Source organism: Populus nigra, chromosome 1 (genome assembly GCF_951802175.1).
Source record: "Populus nigra chromosome 1, ddPopNigr1.1, whole genome shotgun sequence".
Lineage (NCBI taxonomy): Eukaryota > Viridiplantae > Streptophyta > Magnoliopsida > Malpighiales > Salicaceae > Populus > Populus nigra.
In genome coordinates, this window is record NC_084852.1 from 23,595,251 (window position 1) to 23,620,740 (window position 25,490).

Sequence of the window (25,490 nt, forward strand, 5' to 3'; positions counted from 1 at the left end):
TTAGGTTAATTAGATATAGTTTGAGTTGATAATTAGGTTATTTTGTAAAATATTCAATGATTTTAGGTTACTGTTGATTGTGAATTAATTTTTTTTTGCTAGAGTTACTGTTTATTTAGGTTAAATTAAGGATTAGACCGAATTAGATATAAAATAAGATAATTAGCTATGAAATAAATGGTTTGGGTTGATAATTTTGTTATGGTAGAAAAATTTGATGAATCAGGTGTTTGTAAATTAATTTGAAGAATTTAGGTTTTAGTCGATTATGTTACCATTATGGTTTTATTGATAAATTATGCAATTAGATTAATCCCAGGATATTAATAAATTAGATTTGTGTTTTATTATGTTGTTTGATAGAATATCTAATAATTTAGGAATACCATGCTTTCATGAAGGAAGCCATGAGTTTCTAATTGCTACATTAGATATGTCTATTAACGAGTTATCTAGAATGTTATATGATCGACTTGGCTGGAATTATTTGAAATAAAAATTGAAATTACTTGGAGGATGTTACAAACTAAGGCTAGTTAAGTTCGTTATATTGATATACCAATTTGTAGTGATGGAAGTTTGAATTCAATGTTTGAGTTTGCAAGGATTAATGAGATTAATATGCTAGAGATATATTTTGATAGTAGACCTAGATGAGGAAACTCTCTTAGTATTAAGATGACACGAGTTTCAAGTAACTCTTAGATAACCACACATGCATCACAAGCTGTTGATCTATCCAAGTTAGATGATAATGCAAGGAAATAAATTTCAATATAGGAAATTGTTTATATGGAACCTCAATTGGGTATGACATCTACTCCATATTGCTATAGTGAATCTGAACCAGGTTACAAAGAAGATGACCATCATATTGATAGAGTTGAGATTAAAGAGAAAGATATATGGCTCTTTTTGCTAAGTATGCTAAGTTAGTTGAGCTTGTTGATCAATACATGGCTCCTCCTACTCCTAAATTTAAGGTTATGAGTGGGGATGACCAATACAGATGTAATGACTAGGCTAATAGTCATAGGTATTTGGATTTATCAATTGATGAATTAGAGGTTGGAAGAAATTTAAAGACAAGTCTGAATGTGTTACTGTAGTTAAGCAGTGATATATAAAGAATTCATTGCAATAGAAAGTTCATCGTTCAATTAAAATTTATGTTCAGTTGCAATGAGTTTAAGAGCTAGTATGTATATGGTATTTGTGTAAGGGATATTAGAGGTCTAATTCATGGAAAATTTCATAATTAAAAGGGTCACAAACATGTCAAAACTCTCTTATTTTGCAACGCCATTATTAGATTGACTCAAATCTCATTATTAAGGTGATGTTGACAATTATAAAAACAGATATAAGTACGAGTGTCGCAACAATTCAAGGTACTATAGAGAGAGATTACGAGCATGACGTCTCATATTGGAAGGCATGGATGGCTAAGTAGAAAATATTGGAGAGGTTGTTTGGTACACTTAAAGAGTCAAATTCGAGAACATTTATCACTTTAGATCATAAAATAGTTGATGGAAATAAGACAATATTTGGGAGAGCATTTTGGATATTTGGTGTTTCAATTAATGGGTTTCAATATTATTGTCCTTTAATTAGTATTAACAACACTCATCTTTATGGTAAGTATAAGGCAAAATTACTGGTTACAATTGCTTATGATGTGAATAATGGAGTTTATCTGTTATGTTATGATATGAAAAGACTAATAGTAATTGAAGTTGGTTTACAAATTTGCTTCGGCAATATATAATTGGAAATCATACCGGTTATGTATTACATCAGATAGACATGTGGTGATTAAGAATTACATAGCAAGGATTTTTCTCTAACTTATTGGATATCATCGATATTGTTCACAACACTCTATAACTAACTTCAACATTAAGTTCAAAAATATTGCCTTAAAAAATATATTGTATAGGATGTGTACAAATCATTCAAAACAAGAGTTTGATATTTTATATGAGGATCTGGTGGATATTGATGATGCGATCAGAGCATGGCTAGAAGTTGAACCTAAAATAATAGTCATTGTCATATGATTTTGGTGGTCATTGTTATGACAATACGACCTTGAATTTATCAAAGGTTTTTAATAATATTTTAAAAATTATTTGTGACTTGCTTGTATCAACTATAGTGCATATAATCTTTTTTAGGTGTAATAAATATTTTGTAGAGTGCAAAGAAAAGGTTTAGGAGTTTTTTAGTCATGGTATGCTTTGGCCTCTAAAGATCCTAGCTAAATTACTTGGAGTGTAACAACTTCTAGATCATACGTGATATCTCTATTTGATCTTGGAATGAGATTATTTCAGTCTGAGACACCTCCAATACCTGGTGTTACAAGAAAAATAAGGGAGGTGGTTAACATCAATGAAGTAACTTGTATTTGTGGCAAATGATAATTGTATCATTGACCATGTTCACACCTAATTGCATGTTGCACTCTATAAAATATGGATTATGTATAATTTATTGATGATTTCTACTCTAACTTGTTGTACAAATATGCATATATTTCTTGTTTATTAACCCTTGCTAGATATGTCGTTGTGGCCTGCATTTACCAGTCTATATATATATATGGATGTCCAACTCGATAGCAAATGGATAAGGTTCGAAGATAATTCACTCGTCTACGTAATGATATGGATGCTAGAAAGGTGTACTTATTGAATAAATATGGCATCTGCGGTCTAGAGGGTCATAACAAAAAAACTTGTGAAACTATACAATGTTAATTATTTGTATTTGTTGTAACTTATGTAAACTTCAATTATTTTTTTTAACTCAACTATATGAATGTTCAATTATATTGCAAAGGCTAATATTTTTTTTTTGTTACAGGACCTGAAGAGAGTCATGATTTGGACTAGAGGAGGTTCTACTACTTCTTGAAGTACCGCATATAGGACCACCTGGTAGTTGAGACAGGTTTTGATGATAGGTCGGTTCTATGTATGCAAGATTAACATTGTTCTGATAATATTTGATGCAGAGAGACTAGATCTCTATATTAATAACTTTTTAAAATAATTATTTTAATTAACTAAGTTTTAACTAATTTAATTGTTTAAATAACTAAACTGCTTGATTTTTAGGGTGGTGATCCTGTAACACCTCGACAACATACATTAATGGAGTTGCATGAGCATGTCCGTCTATTTGTTATCGAGGCTAATTTTTATTAGATCAATCAGTTGCATGGCATACATCTTAACCATGCATTGATTGCAGTTTTGGTTTAGTGATGGCGATATGAGACACACCTTCCATCCACGTGTTGGTGAGATGACACCTACATTATAGGATGTTGCCATGTTAACTAGTCTTCTGATAGATGGAACCCTTGTGACAAGACGTGAAAGGTTGATTTTCATAAATGCTTTATGTGATTGTCAATTAAGACTGGTGCCTCCAGCCAATACTTATAGGGGTGGTTGCATCAAATTGACATGGTTGGACATAAATCTTAAGACCCCCATCAGATGCGATAAAGAACAAGTTGGTTGTGTATGCTCGAGCATGTATATTATAGAGAACGAATATTGTTGGCATGCTTACATATCTCTACCAGTAACTATGTAAAGCTTGTTTAAAAAATAGAAGACAAATTATCGAGTGTTTATTATTTCTCCAGGTATAATTATTCTAAATTCTTTAATTATTAGAATTAATGGCATTTCAAATACTAAATTAATTTTTTTAATGTTGATTAACATAGCTCTAGTCATTAAAGCATATTCATATTGGACGTCCAAAGAGTTAGGGTAATAATATGTTTGACATTGTCACTTAGAGGCCATTATCCATTGTTTCTAGATAATAATAAAATAAAATTGATTTTAATCAACAACTTATTATATAAATTGAAAAATGTACTAACATTATGGCTTGCCATGTCAGATGGTGTGGAGTTAAACATTTCACAGTAAATCTCACCCGTATCCTCGAGTTCTACTGAGATGAGCTGGACGCACGACAACCACATCAGGTAGGAGGTTACAAATGTATTGTATTTTTTTATTATTTGAATGTCAATTATTTAGTTTTGATTTGTAATCTATTATAAGTCTTTTTATATGTTCTTATAGATTATATGGATGTCATATACAAAAGACCTGATACTTTTAGCTTTGTCTATATGCCACAATGAATCAGACTTTTGGTTAACACGAGTCTCGTTGCATGCTTTAACATTGTTAAGATGCATTGCTTGGATCGAGTAATGCGATAGTTTGGACTTTCTCAATATATACCGAATTATATTAATACTAGTGACCTCATAGAAAGCTTAACACGTCAAATCTTTGACTCGGGTCATGAGATCAGGATAACCTTATAGAAAGTAGACCGAAATAAATTATAAAACTTAATTATCAATCAACCCAAATGGTGAAAGATAAAACTGAAAAAAAAATGATTATAAAAAATAACTCAAAAAAACTCGAGTCAAACAAGTGAACCTGCAAAACTCATGACTCTCGTCATGAAACAGGGATAACCTTATAGAAACAAACTGAAGTAAATTATTAAACTCGATCCTCAATAAATTTGATATTAAATAATAAAATTGAAAAAAAAATCAAAGTATTATTCAAATGAATTGTAATTTCCCCTCCTCAATTAGTTATTGTTAATATATGTATATATACACACACATTAAAAGAACAAATAATACATATACACACACTAGCAATATTCATATTTTAATCAAAATAATATCTTGATCATGAATTACATATATTTCTTATTAATATATTATTCGTACGAAAGAAATTGATTATTATAATAAGACGTAAAAGATCGGTTAACATATATTCTTTTATGGGAACAAAGTGAAATTATACACCATTACCTGTATAATTGTTTTTTTGTCTTTAAAGGTCCTCAGGTGGAAGCATCCCTTTGCTTTCTTCCCTGTTACTATTACCTTTTTTATACGCATTAATTTATTTAATTTTGTTGAATTAGTGCCATTTCTCAAGACATTATTTCATTTCTAAGAGATGGAGAATAGATGGGTTACGAGTACACTGTCGTTTCGCGAGATGCCGACTTTTCTTGAGGTAGAAAATAAGTTGTTTGTTCTTAGCTTTGAGAATATTGGAGAGAGTAGAAGAAGTAAACGAGGGAAAGTGAAGAAAAAATGAACGAGATGGTTTTGATAGAGTTCTAAACGAGGCAGGGTTGAGTAACAGAATATCAGAAGCTAGCGCTGCTCAAGAAGTTGGTGATGATGGCATAATTGCAGATTCACGAGCCTAAAAGACTGTGAAGATGTTTCCTTGGAAGATGGAAAGAGATCCAATTGGTTGCATTAGAGGGAAGTCTCTGATATTGGAGCAGAAGTAAGGAAGAGAAACAAGAAAACAAAAGGTTGTGCATTTGAAAAGGAGGAAGCAAAGTTCAGCTCGCAAGATCCCAGCCCTGTTTCTGTTATTGATTTTGATCATTTCATCATTACTACATCAGGTTTCTCACCTCGATTCAGCTGTTACATACAACCCTTTTAGGCACAATTACAGTTTGTTTCATTTTCCATTATTTTTTCGTTCAAGAATTGTGTGTAATCAATTCTAAAAAATGCTGTTTCGTTTTATATAGTAACAGTGGAAGATGCAAAGTCGGGAGATTCTAATTCGAGGACTTTATCCCCACAGCTCGACAATCAAAATCACAAACACTTATCAACCCGTACTGATGGAAACTTGATATTCGATGATTGAAATTCCAAGAAAACTGAAGAACCTAGGAAGAAAGTTTGTCATGATCCTGACAACTCAAACATGTGGGGTGAAGTTTGCAAGCTGACTGAAACTCTAGTGGTCGAGACAAATTGGAATGCATTCAAAAATATATGAAAATTCGAAGAAATCGGTGCAGATTTTGGGTTGCAAATATTGGATCAATTGTTATAAGGATCAACTTGCCATAAGAGAGAGTTGGACTATGTATGATTATTATAAAAACTATGTATCAAGAAGCATACAATAATAAAATAATATAATTAATAAAAAGTAAATGAATATATAAAAACAATAGAGATTAGGGGATGAAAAGGAGGTACTTTTATGTCATATGAATTTATAGTTATATGTGTGTTTCATATTCTCTTAACAATGCTTTTATTTATAGGCACTACTTGTAAGCTCAAAGATCATAAGAAGATGTAGATTCAAATGAATTTAATGATGATGAATGAATATAATAATGAAGGGGTGTAGGAAGGTACCTAGACATCTATACACAATGTATGATTTTATAACACCCCCCCTTGGATGTTTATTGTATAGCCTTACGCATTGAAAATTGTCTCATTAAAAACCTTGCCAGGAAAACCTAATAGGAAAAAATCTAGACCAAGAAAAAAAAACGTGCATTGCGTATTAACTCCCCCTCATGAATATATTATCTCAAGTCTTTAAGTTGTTTCATTCCAATATTGCACAATAATCCTTCAAATGTTTTAGTTGGTAATGCTTGAGTGAATAAATCTACTAGATTATCTTTTGAGCGAATTTGTTGAATATCAATGTTACCACACTTTTCAAGGTCACTTGTGACGAAGAATTTTGGTGAGATATGCTTTGTCTAATCTCCTTTGATATATCCTCCCTTTAATTGAGCTATTCATGTAGTATTGTCTTCATACAGTATAGTTAGAGTTCCTCTGCTGGAGGATAAACCACATGTTCCACGAATATATTGAGTCATTGATCTCAATCACACACACTCGCGACTGATTTCATTGATTGCAAGTATTTCCACATGATTAGATGAAGTGGCAACTAATGTTTGCTTTGTATATCTCCATGATATAACAGAATTACCACACATAAAGAGATAACCTGTTTGAGATCGACCTTTATGTGAATTAGATAAAAATCTTGCATCAGCATACCGAACAAATTCATAATTAGCATCATTTGAATAAAATAAGCCTATTTCTATATTTCCTCGTAAATAACAAAAAATGTGTTTAATTCCATTTCAATGTCTCCGGGTAGGAGAAGAACTATATATTTCTAGCAAGTTCATAGAGAATGTTAAATCAAGTCACGTATTATTAGCAAGATACATTAGCACACCAATTACACTAAGGTATGGTGCTTCAGGACCAAGTAATTCTTAATTATCCTCATGAGGTCTAAAGGGTTCTTTTTCACATCAAGTGATCGAACAACCATTAGTGTGCTTAATGGGTGTGCTTTATCCATATAAAATCTTTTTAAGGACCTTTTTTGTGTAAGTTGACTAATGAATGAGAATTTCATCTACTAAATGCTCAACCTATAGGCCGAGATAAAATTTTGTTTTTCCCAAATCTTTCATCTTAAACTCTTTCTTTAAATAATTTACTATCTTTGGTATTTCTTCATGAGTTTCAATAATATTTAAATCATCAACATACACAACAATAATAACAAAATCAGATTCTGACTTCTTTATAAAAATGCATGGGCATATAAGATCATTATTATACCTTTCTCTCAATAAATATTTACTAAGATGATTATACCACATGCGTCCTGATTGCTTTAACCCATATAAGAACCTTTGTAACTTGACTGAGTAAACTTTTTGGGAATTTAAATTATATGTTTCATGCATTTTAAATCCTTCAAGGATTTTCATATAAAGATCATTATCAATTAACCCATATAAATAGGTTATGAATACATCCATCAGACACATATCTAGTCTTTCATAAGTTGTTAGGCTAATGAGATACCGAAATGTAATTACATCTACTATAGGAGAATATGTTTCATCATAATCAATGTCATGTCTTTGCAAAAACCCTTGTGCCACAAGTTGTGCTTTATATCTTACGATTTCATTTTTCTTCTTTTGTTTTCACACAAATACCCATTTGTATCCAGCTAGCTATACACCGTCAGGTGTCTGGACTACAGGTCCAAAAACTTCACGTTTTGCAAGTGAATTTAATTATGTCTAGATTACTTCTTTATATTTTGGCTAGTCATTTCTGCGTGAACATTCTTCGACAGATTTAGGCTCAAGATCCTTATTTTCATTAATGATATCAAGCGATATATTATATGAAAAGATATTGTCAATAATTATATCATTTTGGTTCCATCTTTTCTTTATAGAGATATAATTTATCGAGATCTCCTTATTTTTACTGTTTTCATGTATCTGAACCTCTTTTGAGGTTTTATGATCAGTTATGTCTAAATTTTCTTTCTCAATAATGCTAATTTAATTATTTACTCCTTTTCTTTTCCAAGAATTTTTATCTTTTGAACCAATTGGTCTACCACACTTTTGGCATGTCATCATTTGCTATAATTTTAGTGGATTGTCCTGCTGGGACTTTAATCTGGGTTGGAGCATTTGTAGTTAGTATATAAGATTTGATTACTTTTTTTATGTCAGTAAATACATTCGGTAGTTGATTTGCAATGTCTTGCAAACGAAGTATCTTTTGAACTTCTTGTTCACATTGTTTTGTACAAGGATAAAAATTCAATGATGACAATGCATTCCATATAATATCTTTATCCAGTTGTTTAATTTCCCCCCCTAATGCTGGAAACATAGTCTCATCAAAATGACAATCGACAAATCGTGTCGTAAATAAATCACCTGTTAAGGGCTCAAGATATTTAATTATTGATGGGGACTCAAACCCAATATATATTCTCAACCTCCTTTAAGGACTTATGTTTGTATGTTGTGGTGAATAAATTGGAACATATACCGTACAAACCAAATATTCTTAGATAAAAAATGTTTGGCTCATGACTGAAAACCAATTATAATTGGGAGAATTTATGATAAGTTGTTGGCCTAATGCGTATAAGTGTTGCTGCATGTAAAACAGTATGCCCCCAAGCAGAGATAGGAAGTTTTGTTCTTATGAGTAGTGGTCTTGCAATTAACTAGAGCATTTAATAAGTGATTCAGCAAGACCATTCTGAGTATGAATATGGGCAACTGGATGTTCAATGTTTATCATAAGTGACATGCAATAATCATTAAATGCTTAGGATGTGAATTCACCAGCATTGTTAAATGAATAGTCTTGATTATATAATCTAAAAATTATGCTCGTAATCTAATAATTTGAGCAAGCACTCTCGCAAATATCAAGTTACAAGTTGATAATAAACACACATGTGACCATCTTATAGATGCATCTACTCTAAATGGTCCACATGGTAGGTGAATGGGCCCACAAATATCACCTTGAATACATTCTAGAAATCTTGGGGATTTAGCCCCAACTTTAGTTGGTGATGGTCTAATGATCAATTTGCTTGGAGAACAAGCAGCATACGAGAATTCCTTGAATTGAATAATCTTTTGGTTCTTCAGTGGATGACCATGTAAATTCTGTATAATTCTTCACATCATTATTGATTCAGGATGGCCCAACCGACCATGCCAAATAAGAAAATTATTTGGTTCATTGAACTTCTGGTTCATTATTTTATTGACTTTGATTGTACTAATACTTGTGTAGTATAAACCTGAAAATAAAACATGTAATTTTTCTAATAATAGTTTTTCAGTGAAGACATTTGATACGATGTGAAGACATTCTATACTATTGTCATTAACAGTCTCAATATGGTACTCGTTAAGTCGTGTATCTTTGAAACTTCATAGATTTCTCCTTGATTTAATAGAGAACAAAGCATTATCAATAATAAATCTTTGTTGTATTATGAAGCATTATATTAGCTCTTCCAGAGCCTTCAATCAAGTCTGCTAAACCTGATATTGTATTCTCTTTTACCTTCATTATTCTCATATTTGAAAAATATTGCTTATGCTTGAGAATGGTATGTGTCATTGCATTATCTGCTAAGTATATATCACCACCACTGATATTGGGCTTATTTATAGCATGACATGAATCCATATTTTCTTCATGAAAATGAATAAATGTATAATAAGTTCCCAATAAGATATAACTATTATAACATAATCTTTTTCATTAAATAAACCAACATGAAAGGAAGAAAACAAAATACATTGAAATATACTAGCATAAAGGAAACACACTGAAAAGATAAGCATAATTTTAAATTCTGACATTGTTATATTAACTAATTATTATCATTATGAAAAATATTAACTTTCTCATCAGTTTGCTCAAAAAATTCTGCAACGTCAAGGTGTGTCATATAGAAAGGATAAATATCATCATTACCTTGATATGGGTGAGAAAAATTTATTTCTATGTTCTTCTCCTTTCTTTTCAATGAGGACTGATACAAATCAATAAGATGTTTAGTCATACGACAGGTGCAAGACCAATGTCCTTTCATTCCACATCAATAACAGAAATTTTCTACCTTTTTTATATCTATGTTATGTATATTCTTCCCCCTTTCTTGTTTCTTCTTATTCTGTGAAGGTTTGTAAGAATTTGATAAATTACGACTGTTATAGTTGCGGTAATTAAACCGTCTTCTCCCATGACCACATTCTCGGTCTCTATAAGGACCACAACCATAATTATTATTATTATATCTCGTAGCATTCGCTTCAGGGAATGGAGCTGAACTAGTTGGTCGTGATTCATGATTTTTCATTAAAAACTTATTATTTTATTCAGTCATAAGGAGACATGAAATTAATTCAGAATATTTCTTAAAACCTTTTTCTTTATATTGCTACTTCAAGAGCATATTTAAGGTATGAAAAGTAGATAATGTTTTTTTTAACATATCATCATCGATGATATTGTCTCCACCTAGTTTTAATTTAAAACTGATATTAAACATTACAGAATTATATTCACTTACAAATTTAAAATCCTGCAATCATAAATGTATCCAATCATAACGAGATTTTGGGAGAATAACTGTCTTTTAATGATCATGTCTTTCTTTCAAATTTTGGGAGAATAACTGTCTTTTAATGATCATGTCTTTCTTTCAAATTTTGCCAAAGAATAAGGGAATCTTTGATTGTGAGATACTCTATCTTCAACTCCTCATAGAGATGACGACATAAGAAAAGCATGGTTTTTGCCTTGTTTTGACTAGATGCTTCATTGTCATCTTTAATGATGTCTCCAAAACCTATGGCATCCAGGTGAATTTCAGCATCAAGGATCTATGACAAGTAATTCTTGCCCGTAATAACAAGTGCCACGAACTCAAGTTTGACAAGGTTTGTCATTGTCACTGCATAATATATATATATATATATATATATATATATATATATATATATATATATATATATTAAACCATAGAAAATATTTATAAAAGCATAATTATAAAACGAAAATCAGTATGTGACATTGTTACACTTAAGAATAATCTTAAGATTTTGTCACGGGTTTTCATCCTATATATTTGATCTCAAAACATAATGTAGAACATACAACAACAAAATAAAAACATATCTTCTACTTCTTATCAACAAACCAAATATGATGATCTGCTACAAGATGAAAGCGAGGAGAAATATGTGCCTTTACTACTTATCAAATATGATTGTTTGCTTCAAGATAAAAGCGAGGAGCAATTCATGCTGATAACGTATTATAAAACTATGTATTAAGAAGCATATAATAATAAAACAATATAATTAATAAAGAGTAAATAGAATATATACGAACAATGAAGATTAAGGGGGGGTGAAGAGGGAGCACTTTTATTTCATATGAATTTGTAGTTATATGTGTGTTTCATATTCTCTCAACAATGCTTCTATTTATAAACACATGTACATAAATACTTGTAAGCTCAAAGGTCATGAAAAAAATATAGATTCAAATGAACTTGATGGTAATGAATGAACATAATAATAAAGGGAAGTAGGAAAGCACCTAGATATCTATATACAATATATAATTTTATTAAAGTAAAATTATACTATTCGTAAATTCTATTATTACAAGAAACTTGGTATAATTGATCATTTAAAAGAGAAAAATTGAAACAATAAATTTTAAGTTTTTTTTCCACCATTGATTTTTTTTTCAATTATACTTTGATCTTTTAATTAAAAAGTTCGATTAATCTGCAAATATATTACCAATACTTAATACAAACTATAAATGAAAATGCATATCTGAAACTTTAGAAATTCTCACCATAAAATATTCTCATATTCATTAGTGGAAATTTTTCAATTACATTTATTATATTGGATGGACTTTTCACCTTTTTTTTATGGAATAATATCAAGTTTAGACAATGAAAGTGATTGTGCAGGGCACTCATGGGACCAAGTATCATATGATAATTGGGGTATAAGCTATGTCTTATGTATAGGATAGTTTGTTTTTGTGGTTATTTTGTGATTTTTTTTGAAAATAAATTTCTTTTTTTAATGGTTTTAGATTATTTTGATAAGCTTATGTCAAAAATAATTTTTAAAATATAAAAAAATTTATTTTTATATATTTTCATACGAAAAATACTTTAAAAAAACAATATCTTAATATGACAACATCACATAAAAAGCTTGTTGTTCAACTCAAAATCTTCTCAAATTTAACTTTCTTTAAATAATTATGGAGTTCTGTATTATCCATAAACAAATTTAAAATAACCATTCAAATGCATCTCAATCCTATCAATATAGATTTTTAATATTTCAGGTTTCAAGTGCCCGTTCAGTATTTATAACCTGAACTCGATTACTATAATTTATAATTATTTAGTATATAGTTATTTTACTGTATATATAGTTTTTTAAAACTTAAAAGTTATTTATTTATTTTGGTTGGATTTGGATTAGAACCAGGTATAGCAATATTCATACTCATCCTGAAATCTAACTTTTTACCCTTGAAGTCCTAATTAAGATATCTTGGCTTTTTTTTAAAAAAAAAGAATCCAAAACGGTGACTTGCACTGCAAACTGAGGACGCGTTTTCTGACTTTTGTCTGAAGCTTATCCATGTCTTCACTTGTTTTATTAATTTTATTATTGAATCAATGTTTTAAATCCACTTGGCTTGGTCTGTACTTTGAAATAATTAAGGTTTTAATCAATACTTCCCCCAAGCACATAAGAAGGAAGAATGTTTTGCATCTCAAATAAAAATTAAAATCCCACAAATTAAGTTAAGCAAATAAATTATATTATAAAATAAGCAGTCTAGGCAAAGCCACTGCAGATGTAGGTTTCTTGTATGTGCTTTTTCTTCGTTGGGGATTTTGGCTCTTTGCATGAACAGGAAATGAAATGGAGAGGTAGGCTTGGAGCACCCAAGCTTCCATTGCTTCTTTTTCTTTCTTCTAGTGCACCACTACTTTATAAAGTTTGATTAAAAGATGCGAAAAGCAAGCAATGCTAACTAGACTGACTTTGCATCAGTGCTCAACAATCTCCCCCGATTGAGAATCTTGGAATCAATGGATCTCTGACCCCTTCCATGCCGAGAGTATAGTGTAGTAGAAATCAAAAAAGGGTGATAGGCGGACGACATTGACAGAAGATGAAAGAATGAAGAGAGAAATGGCATCATATTGGGAGCTAACATCACCAGTTAGATGCATATAGTCCTGGATATAAACGTCTACTTCTGTTCTTTTCCACCTTCAGTTTGATACAGAATGCGGGTTACCGGCATCGGCTTCACTTTTCTGCAAAAAACCATGGATAAAGAATCCAATACGAGGACATGGGTTCACATCAACTGCAAGGGTTAATTCATGGCTCATGGATACAAAAGCTCTCACTAACATATCAAAAAAAGAACAAGATGAGACGCGGGCTCGTGTAGTACACGCAGAAAGAAGAAGGATTCACTTAATTCTGATACATGTTTTATTAAAAGTAATTGCTGTAACAGTTTTGAGTACATATGATGTATACAACCCACGAGCTAACGAAATCAGGCCATGGGTAATAAAATGAAATCCGGAGGCGACCGCCTCTAACTCATCAGCACAAGATTTTGCTTACAACTTCCATCTGCTGGTGAAAAAGAATGTATTGTTCTTAAGAATCTAAGAGCTCCATAGCAGAAACCTTTCCTCCTGCTCAGATGTCTTTGAATTCTTCCTCGGGGTTTAATTTCAATTTTGTTTTTCCTTCTGTCCTTTCTCCAGTTTCTTACTCCTGGATATCATCAAAACTTAATAAAATTTAAAAAATGACAAGAAATAAGTAGTTAAATGCTGAACTACGAGCCAAATCGGGGCTAATATTGCTTCTAAGCCACTAATGGCTCCTGCTCGATATACAGCTGCTCCACCCAAGCAGGCAGCATCTCTGAACCTCCAATGTTAAGATGACATTGCTGCTGCTGCTGCTGCTGCTGCTGCTGCTCCTCTAAACCCAATGGCCTGGGTTTCACAGGAGGGGTGTCCTTCACCAGGGACTGTACCCATGACACGTCTGGCTCACCAACAGTTGCTGGCACTGAGGAGGCAGCTGTGGCAAAACTGCTACCATCGCTTCGAAACCCAAAAGAAGCAGACTTTCGGAGCTTATTAAGCTCTTCTCCCTGAATACCCCAATCCAATTTGCCATCAGGGGAACCCCAGTCTGAAAGATTAGGAGGCATTACTTTTGCTGGTGAAGAAAAAACTGGGTGACGGTTCACAGCATTTCGTTCCACAAAGCTCTGGCTACGCTTTGCAAAGGCAGCAGACCTTGAACTCAAAGCTGCTGCTGCTGCTGCTGCTGCACCTCCAGAATGATCCATTCCAAAAGATGGTGATGTTCTCACAGGAGAAGATGAGAAGCTGGTGGGATAGCTAGACCGAAGCTGCTGGTTGATGTTCTGGCGCATCTGCAGCCCCGTAGGAGACTGCAAATGGGTTGTTGAACCATCCAGTGAGAGTCCCTGCAACTGAGGCAAAATTGAAGGATCGAGGGATCCAAACATATCTTCAAGGTTAGTAGGCCTCACTCCTCCAAGCCTATTCAGCTCCCCAGTTCTATCACCAGAGGCAGTAAAAGCTGAGGCAGTGGACAAACCATTGTTCCAGCTGGAAGGGGAGGAGAGACCAGAAATCTCATCCATCAATTGTTGCCTTCGACGGTGACTTTCAATCCCGAGCAATTCCATGTCTAAATCCATATCTCGTGCACAGAATGCAGCTTTTAACCTGCTACCAGGAAGCTGCAATGCAGGGGGCACCACATTAGACTGGTTTGTCCATCCACCCATAGGTGAAGAGGACCCAGACGGAGTCATAGGTGGAGTTGATGTAGATGGCATCAAGACAGATGAAGAACCAAGGGAAAGTGGGCTAATAGAACTCATGTCAAAAGTGGAACCATTGGCAGAGTAGGATCTAGGAGAAGGCACTGCTGAACCCGTGGAGGCATACAAGGGACGAAGCTCTTCAGGCTTGTGAGCGAAGAAACACACCCTCCTAGTGCAACCTGTCTCATCTTTACAGAGACGAGTTCTATACTGCGCAGGATGAAGCCAGCACTCAAAAATACCATGTGCATATTCACAGGCATCACCCTGCCTGCAAGACCCCTTTCGAAACTCAGGACATGGAACACAACTATAGTGATATTTCCTGGGGTCACGGCGCCTGGCGTTCTCCCCAGGGTGCACAAATGGGCACTCTGTCCAATCATGAGAGTAAGCCCTAGAGCAAGGCTTGACCTTAAAAGTATACATTCTAAACTCATCAGTTCCATACATCCCATTCTTAATATCTGGAAGTGTCAGATCAATAGGATACTCTTTCTTCTCGGACCCATCTTTTGATACCCTTGGCATTGGTACTTCTTGCTGTTCCATCCCATCCATCTCATCCGCAATTTGATCAGCCAAAACACATGTTTCTTCACCACTGGTACCACCCTTTAACATGATCTCCAGGGTCTTTCTCCTTGAATTAGAACCAGACTTGACAGCTGGAGCAATCAAGTCACCAGGGAGATTTCCATTAGCATCAACAGAATTAGGATCAGCGGAGGCATCAAGCAAGAGCCTGGCAACCTCAGGTGCAGAGGAAGAGCCACCTGCAGCAGCACAGTGAAGCGCTGTGGCCCCATCAGACCCATAACCCCTGTTGACATCTACATGACCTGTTTCCAGGATATAATTCAACACATCTTTGCTTCCAAACAACGCAGCAATCATGAGGGGTGTCCTCTCCTCGAACCCCATCTTTTTCGAGCCAATTCTCCTTCCATACCACAAACCTGGCATATCAACATCATGACCCTCCTCTTCAATTGCTTTCTTAAAACCGATCAGATCATTCAAGGCAGACAATTCAAGCAAACCAGAGAAATCATAGCAAACCCCGTCTTCCTTTCGAAATTCATTCTCCATGTTGAAACCAGTATGTGTTGGTTTCCTCTTTGTACCACTGCACATCACAAAGTCTCCTCCACAACGTCTCTTTTCTACAAGATTATAAACAGATAAAACCTTCAAAAACATTTACAAACACAGGTTTTTTAATTTGTTTTCACTACAGAGAGGGAGCGAGACAACAACTGAGAGAAAAAAACGATAAGATCAAAAACAGCAGTAGTACCTCAATCCCACCAAATTATAACACAACAGCTTGAAAAATAACATTTTTTATAATTTTTTAGCCGTTCAACAAAAACAGTAACCAAATGAAAAGGAAAGCTATCAAGAAATGAAAAAAAATAGTTAATATCCTAACAAAGACAACAGCACCATCTAACACGCCCTACACCCTGGATTCTAATAGCAAAAAATAGCTAGCAATTTAAAAAATTAGTCTATAGCATAATTTCCATAAATAACAAGCTATACACCCTCACAACTCAAGTCCCACTCTCTACCTACATTTTCTAACAAGCCAAGCAGAAACATTAAGAGTTGTCGAAAACCCACCAAGACAGACATAAACCAATCATCAAATCATAACAAGCATTCAAGAAACATACCCTGGCTTCCAAATGTAAAAATAAGCGGGCTGGAATGTAAGAACTGAGTAAACCCTCAACTGCTTTGTTCTCTGGCTTCCTTTCAAGTTTATTGACCCCTCTCTCTCTCTCTCTCTCTCTCTCTGCTTTTATTAACTTCACAAAACCAAAAAAGCAAGAGAACGAAAAGGGAAGAAAGACTTTTGGCTTCTCTCTTTTAATGCGTTTTTTTTATTTTAAGTCAAAAAGTCGGAGTCTTTGAAGCCACCCTCTACGTCTTCTATGGCTCCTCCTATATTTTTATTTTTTAATCTCCTACTTTTTTATCTATTTATTTTTTTATGTTTCTCTCTAATGCAAATGCAAATGAAATGCAAATGCAGACGAAATGAGATTTCTTGTGCGGTGGAAGGTGGGGGCCACTAGCTTCTTAATATCTGACAGTTATGGATTGTTACGTCGACACGTGTTGGAAATCCAATAGAAACTGCCCTCACCTAAAGGTGACCGTATCGAGATTCCAGATTGTCATGCTTTACGCGTGTTTGGCCTCTTAAGGGAATGACGTGGACGTGCCTGCACCGTCATCATGATCTCAAATCTTATTCGTTGCTCAATTCTACTAAAATAACGGCCTGTGATGTAAATTTATAGAGCAAGGTGGTAATATTGGTCAGAGCGAGCGCAGGGTTGGTCCCATTCTGACTGTTGTTTCTGCACAGTGAACGCACTGTTAGATATTTGGTTGTGCAAATGCAAGAAGAAGAAAAGGCGCCACGGGGGAATGAATTCTAGAAGCTATCGAAGTACGTGTAATAACATAGGAACGCTTCGGTGGTTTCTATGAAGCTCTGTCGTCTGTTTCGAAATTGAACTTGTTTTGGTATTATTTTATTTTATTTGAAAGGCGTCCCTGTCATATATCTATGTATATGCTTAGGAATGTAAATGTAGTAGTAATTATTTTTAAAATAATTTTTATATAGAAATATTTTTTTAATATCAATATATTAAAATAATTTTAAAACATCAAAAAAAATTAATTTAAAGTAAATAAAAAATTTTAATTTTTTTCAAAAATATTTTTAAAACATAAAAAAAAATATATTAATACACTATTTTTTTATTTCCAACGTATTAAAAGATGAATACAAGACAATGATTTTTCTTCTTTTATCTTTTTTTTTTTCCATAATAATACTATTTTATTTTGAATTTTTGATGATGGTTAGATTTTAAGTTTATTTTCTAATAATTGCAAGTTTAAATTCTGTAATTAAAAACTTATGTAATTATTAATTTTAAAATTTATAAGATTAGTTAAGGTATGTATAAGCTGACTCGAACATTTATATTAATAATAAAAAAAAAGACATGGACAGCTTTTTTTTTACTGTGCAAATTCACCTATTTATTTTACTGCATCGCCTCTCATCAAATATTGTGAGGATTATTGTAGCATTTTTACTTGAAAAAATCAATTTAGTTCTTGAATTTTTATTTTTTATAATTCTATCTTAAAATTTATTCTTCTCACGTTTTGATCCCAAAAAGCATGGAAAGTCACTGGAATAGGCAAAAGAAAGAGAAATGTCTCAGCCAACCACATTCCATCCACAAAAAAAAAAATCAATCTTTATACCAATAAGATATCACAATAGGAGAAATTTGATGCGTTGGTTTGGCTTTTTAATCATGCTACTAAAAGTTGATTAAAACTGCAAAGTTTATTTAGATTTGATTTGATTTTGAAATTTTATATTGATTAAATGATGTTTTGGAATATATCAAGTGATTGAAATTCATGTGATATTTATTTGGCCCTAATTTTTTTAACATTTTAAAAAGGTTTGAAATTTTATTTTTTTACTTCAAATTAATAGCTTTGTGGTGTTTTCAATATTTTGATGCGCTGATATCAAAAATAATTTTTAAAAAATAAAATATATATATTATTTTGATATATTTCTAAATGAAAAATATTTTAAAAACTAACCACAACCACACTCGTAAACAAATTTTTAAATATATTTTTAAGCTAAAATAAGATTAAATATAAGATCTAGAGGTACATAAATACCCATGCCTTTTTTCGGGTACAAGGAGAATATAAATACATTTGATTACGAAAACATAAAAATAAATATATTTATTTATTCTTCAAGAAATATCCTTACAAGCAAATATTAATTCTAAAATATCTCCCTCTCCTTCTCAATTGGCTACCTCTTACACTCTCGCATCCAAATAAATGTTTATGATCTTCGTTTTCCTTTTCGAATCAATTTTCTGGATCTCTCTCTCGTCCTCGAAGCTCTCTTCTTTTAATTTTGTGAATAATCCAGAGGGGTTTGTGCATTAGAACGTGGATCTAGTAAGTTTGTGGATAATCTGGGGACCTCTTTTAATTTCTCCCTGCTACTTTTAAAAAGTAGCAGGGAGAAATTGAATGGAGGATGAAGGGAGGGGCCAATTCTGCCAAATTTCTCAACCCAAGAGGGACAAATTGAATTTTAAAAAATAAAAATAAAAATTCACGAGGTTTAAATCGGCAAAACGAGCACGGACCGTGTCACACGCGTTAATTGAAATTTAGTTGTTCATATCAAAAATTATTTTTTAACAATAATATATATATATATATTATTAATAAATTTTAAAAAAACATAAATCCTTGCAATTGAACAAGAAAAAGATGATGAGAGACCATCATGTCTTTTTTAATGTCAATTTTTATGTAAATTAATTCTGCTTATATTTAATTATAAGAGATATAATCTAACTGATTAGATTATAAATTTATTTTTAAAATTATTAATTTAATTTCTATAAATTTTAGAATTATTAACTATTTACAACATGATTGGACATAAATTAATCTAGATCTCCCGTTGCTCTTAAAAAAAATAAAAATTCCACACAAAGTCATACACGCACACATGATAGCTGTATTGATTAGGCTCGTATGCTTAGCTAGCACGCCCTTGCTTTCTGCCGATGCTTCTTTTTCATCGATGAATGTTCAGATATTGGAGCGGCTTCGATTTGTGCAGCCGAAAGAGAGAGAGAAAAGGGACGGCTTGAAATGGCGGACAATAAATTCCTAATTTGATTCTACTAAGATTGATTGAGCATGTCCAGCCTGATGAAAAGTCCATGGCATCTTCAAGACGTGGCCCCACACGAACCTAAACGACATGGAAGATATGGTATTCGGGACACCCGTGAAAGTAACCCGAGCAGGTCAGAACAAGCATTCCATGTCGTTTTCCTTGGTTGAACGGGAAAAAAACTTGCATTCATGATGTGGAAAATAATCACAACATTTATTTATTCATCACCCTATCCTTATATATCTTCTTTTTTATTTTTTATTTTTTATTAACATATATATTCAAGTTAATTTGTGTGCACCTTAACTAATCTCACAAGCCGGTCAAGCTCTAGAGTTAACAACAACGTAAGCCTCCAATGATCATAAGATTTGTGAGACTCGAACTAGTAATATCTAGGGAGCAAATCTAAAGTCTGACTAACTAAATTATACCCTCAAGATTCTATCTATATATATCTTGTTTGTATGTATCATGTTAATATTAAAAATAAATTTTTAATATATATATATATATATTATTTTAAAATATTTTTAATTAAAAAAAAATTTTAGTGTTTTTTCAAGATCACAGCACAACACTGCTGCAGGGCTGACCAGTGAGGAAAAAAAAACCTGGAGTGCTTAAACATGGTTGATAAAGAAAAGAAAAAGAAAAGGAAAAAGACCTAACATTAATACCTTCAAATTATTAGTGCTTAATTTAGCTAGGGTAAATACCTTTCTTGTTGTATTTCTGTTTGATAGTGTGATTGTGGATATTTTTTAAAGTATTTTTCGTGTTAAAATATATAAAAATGATATTTTTTTATTTTTTAAAAATTATTTTTGAAATCGGCATATTAAAACGATCCAAAACAAAATAATAATAATTTTTTTTAAAAAAAAAGAAATTGTATAATATCTATTTGCATCAGCCACTGATATTTTTTTAAAAGAATCGTACCTGATAGGCCTTGCTATTTTTTTGGATTACAATTAAAGATATAGATATTTTATAATATCTATTTTTAAAGACGATATCTCTTTTCTTTTCCATGCCAGCTGCTCGAAGGAGGGAAACCTCTCAAGACATTTTTACTCTTCATGATGACACATTGTAGACTTTTCTTTTAACAAAAAAAGAATATATTGCACTTTCAATATTCTTAATCATTAACAAGAAATACAGCGATGTGGGTTTTTTCATTATATTGCTGGATACAATTTATTCTGAATTCAGTAAAATTATTATTTTGTCATTTGGTGGAGAAAATAAAAGCCATGATAGTGGGGGTAGTTGAGATTTTTTCAGCGGCTTATTGTTCATTGACAAATTATTGAAGTATGTTAGTTTTTTTAAAACAAAATTTATATGGTAAAAACAAGGTCAATGATATTCAGAACTGTTGACTAAGAGTTTTTTTATCTTTCCATAAACTTTTAGAAAATTAAAAAACTTATTTACCCTTAAAAAAATATAGAGTTGTTAACCAAGAATTTTATTAGTTTTTCCCTTTCTCGCCCTACTATTAAAATATGTATTTGCTTTTAGAAAAGACAAAAATTAAGGATGTATTTAAGGGTGTTTTTATCATTTCACGCGAGTTAATTTATAATTTACAGGGTAATGAAAGATGTTATGGTATTTTTTACATTGATTTTTTTAATTTTAAGAAGTTGTTGGCGGCTTGGCGTCTACTCATTACATGCTAGAACGTAAGACTTCATCTAGTTGTCAAACCTATACTTCTACCGTGTTTTTAGAAGTGGCACCGCATCCTTCTTTCTAGTGTTGTACATGACGATGAATGATAAGTAATTTGTTGTTGATGGTCGTTCTATCCTTTCTTTTCTCTCTCTTGCTAGGGAAAATACATGGTTATTCTCTTTGTTTTTTATATTTAAATTTCAGCCTTCAATCTTTTAATTTCTCATTTTTGTTCTTATCCATTTTATAAAAGTTTAATTTGTTTTCAATTTAGTCCTTCAATTATAGTTTCTTATATATTTTTTTTATTTTAACCCTTATTCTTTTAATTTTTAATTTTTTTCCCTTAGCTTTTTCATTGAAGTTTTATTGGTTTTCAAATTTATAATTCAATCAAAATTTACATTGTTTTATTTTTTTCAATTTGACCTTCATTCTCTTGATTTGTTTTTCTTTCAGTTAAAAATGTTTTCCATTTAAATTTCACCCTCTAGTTAAAAAATTTTGTTTGCACTCTAATTTTTTCATTTTTATTCTCACCCTCGTTCTTTTAATTACAATTTTTTTAGATCTTTTTGTTTGATTGATTTTTTTTCCAGTTTCATTCTCTGATATTTGATTTGTTAGGGATTAGGCTTCACAGTTTTTTTTATTTGAAGTGTTTTCAATTTAATAACCTGGGTCATTTGTTTGGAAAGTTAATGTGGTTCATATTTTTTCTATTTTTGCTTATATTTTTATGATATTATCATTCTACATTAATTTTTTTTAAAGATTGTTTTTGCAATTATCTTTAATTTCTTTTATATAAGTTTATTTCAGTCCCATGACTTAAATTACAAGTTTTGCAAACCTTTTTTTGAATAAAAGTTTTTTCAAAGTTGTTTTGTTTGTATTTGATTTTTGAATATATGATCTAATTTATCTATATATTTTTTTGTTTTATACAAATGAACTTTGTTTTTAAAATAAAAAATATATATCTTTAAATGATATTCATGATATATTCAGCCTTGCATGCATTTTTTTAGGGCATAAGTTTATTCAATTAGTTTATTTTGTGTTTGTATTTCTATTATTTTTTAATAATTTAAATAAACAAGTTTAGTAAATACTACTTGTTAAATATATCATTTTGTGCGGTTAAATATCTTAATTTTTTATTTATCTCTTAATTTTTTTAATTTTTATTTTAGTTATTGTTAATGATTTTATTTATTTATTTACATAAATAATTATCAATTTATTTAATTAAATATTTGTATAAATTTTTTGATTTACATTTTAATTTTTTAACGTAAAAAAACACGTCAAAATAACATGAATACAAGTCATGAAATCCAAATAATATCATCTTCTCATATCAGCCCTTCAGGTCAATCTTACAGTATTGTTAATGCGCCACAACAATGCTGAGTTAAAATTTATATTTTTCCGGAAGCAAGAAACTGAACAATCAACCCAGGAATTAAATTATAATTTACTTTTTAAGAATTTGTTAGAAATACTAAGAAAATAAAGTTTTTGTCACAGAGAAGAATAGTTAAGCAAGATAGATTATCCAGTAAAAAATGATAAAATTACAAAAAAAAAAAAAACAAGAATAGCAAGATTTTAACTCCTAGCAACTTGATTAACCGAATGGTGATATTATATTAAATAAATATCTCAATCAATCAGTGTAAATTATTAAATAAAATTTCATGGATATTTTTATATTATTTTAATAAAATTAAAGTTTATGCTCAATAATAATGTCGTGGACCCGTGTGATATGGGATAATAATAATAACAACATTTTGGTACTGTAATAATGATTATTTTTTAATGTATTTTTTATTTAGAAATACAATGAAATAATATTTTATTTTTAAAAAATTAATTTTTAATATTAGCATATTAAAATAATAAAGAATACATATAAAAATAATTTCAAGTAAAAATAAAAAAAATATATTTTTAAAATACAAAAATAAAAAACTATATATCTAGAATCATACCGAGCATGGTATCTAGTGGGGCCGTAAAAACCAATAAGAAAAAAACACAGAAATGATCCACTTGAAGACTTCCAAAATGTGGACTTTGATTTAAATACGACATCACTTCTTGGATCATCAACTACAGTAGTCTTTGGCTCTCATCTGAAAAGTAAAGAGAGAGAGAGAGAAGGTTCATCAGTTGGCTTGCCACGCAGCAATTTTTAACTTGCTGTTCTGCATCCCGACAGCAGTCTCACCACTACCTACCTCTGTTTTTTAGTCAGCCGCCTCGGACTTTTCTTCGGTACAGTGGACGGAAAACACGAAGAACCATGTTTCGGACAAAACCCAGGGTCCCATAGGAAATAAGCACAGGCAGAACTTCCACAGCACGATGATGGAGAGTGCTGAAATGTGAACTCTCTTTGAGAGGAAAATGTGTCACAACATCCTTATTCCAGGAGCATTTCAATCGCAATTTTTAAAAATTTTGAGTTTTTTTTTATCTTAAATTATTTTTTTATTTTAAAATTATTTTGATGTAATGATATTAAAAATAAAAAAAATTATTTTAATATATTTTTAAATAAAAAACACTTCAAAAAAATAATCACCACTACTATTTTAAACACCTTTTTATTGTGGTTAAAGCATGAATGGTTCTTGATAAATTATCAAATACAAGCAATCCTAAACAATTTAGTAGTGGTGATTAAATTAAAATAATCACCACTACTCAAAATTTGTAAAAATTTTGAGTTTTTTTTTTATCTTAAATTATTTTTTTATTTTAAAATTATTTTGATGTAATGATATTAAAAATAAAAAAAATTATTTTAATATATTTTTAAATAAAAAACACTTCAAAAAAATAATCACCACTACTATTTTAAACACCTTTTTATTGTGGTTAAAGCATGAATGATTCTTGATAAATTATCAAATACAAGCAATCCTAAACAATTTATTTTTATTATTTTAACATAGTCTCATAAAAATAATGAGAAAATAACACTTGTGAAAAAATTATTTGGAAAACAATATACTTTCAACATAACCACGATTATGAATATTAGTTTTGTAACGATTATTATTGAGAATAGCGGTTTTTTATTCAATAAATCAAAAGTAAAATTAATTAACATATAAAGAAGTCAACATAAAATTCTATAAAGATCTGGTGATTAAAATATGAGATTTAAGATATAATGATTAAAAAATAAGAGAGATAAATTGATATAGTATGAAAGAAAAACGAGAGAAGAAAAAAAGGCAAAGAAAGGAGGGGTAATCAGGGACATATCATGAATTCGTTTTTTACACATTCGAGATATTATTAAAAAAATTTTGACGAGACAATTCTAGTCATATCATGAAAGACCACCAAATGATGTTCTAATTGGTTAGTGGTTTTGTTTGGGATTAACCAAAAACTCAAAATTAACTCAAAATAAAGCCACTAACCAATTAAGATCTCATTTGGTGATTTTTTATGGTGTGGTTATAATTATCTTGTTGAAATCTTTCTAATAATAACGGTGTGTAAAAAATAGAGTCTCAATATATTCATGTTGACTCATTTTTTTTTCTTTTATTCTCTTTCATTTCTCTCTCGTACAATATTATCTTATCTCGCCTTTTATTTATTTATCATTAGATTTTGAATATCATATACTGGTCATTAAGTCTTCATAATTTTTTATGCTAATTTCTTTACATGTTAAATAATTTGCATAAAGCATGCATATTTGATTTATGAGTAAATAACTATCAATTCCAATAACAGTTATTACAAAATCAATATTTAGAATCATTGTGGTTATGTTGAACTGTTTTATTTTTTAAATATGTGTTTTTT

General features: G+C 31.0%; 1 protein-coding gene across 1 annotated transcript; it reads right to left on the reverse strand.

Annotated features, from left to right (window-relative positions):
• Positions 1 to 13,774: 13,774 nt before the first annotated feature.
• On the reverse strand, positions 13,775 to 17,132 carry LOC133669400 (zinc finger CCCH domain-containing protein 66-like). The gene is made up of 2 exons (XM_062089523.1): positions 16,870 to 17,132; positions 13,775 to 16,353 (listed from the first exon to the last, which is right to left on the reverse strand). The coding sequence occupies exon 2, from the start codon at positions 16,322 to 16,324 to the stop codon at positions 14,186 to 14,188; it is 2,139 nt and encodes a 712-aa protein (XP_061945507.1). The 5' UTR covers positions 16,325 to 16,353; positions 16,870 to 17,132; the 3' UTR covers positions 13,775 to 14,185.
• Between the last annotated feature and the right edge of the window lie 8,358 nt (positions 17,133 to 25,490).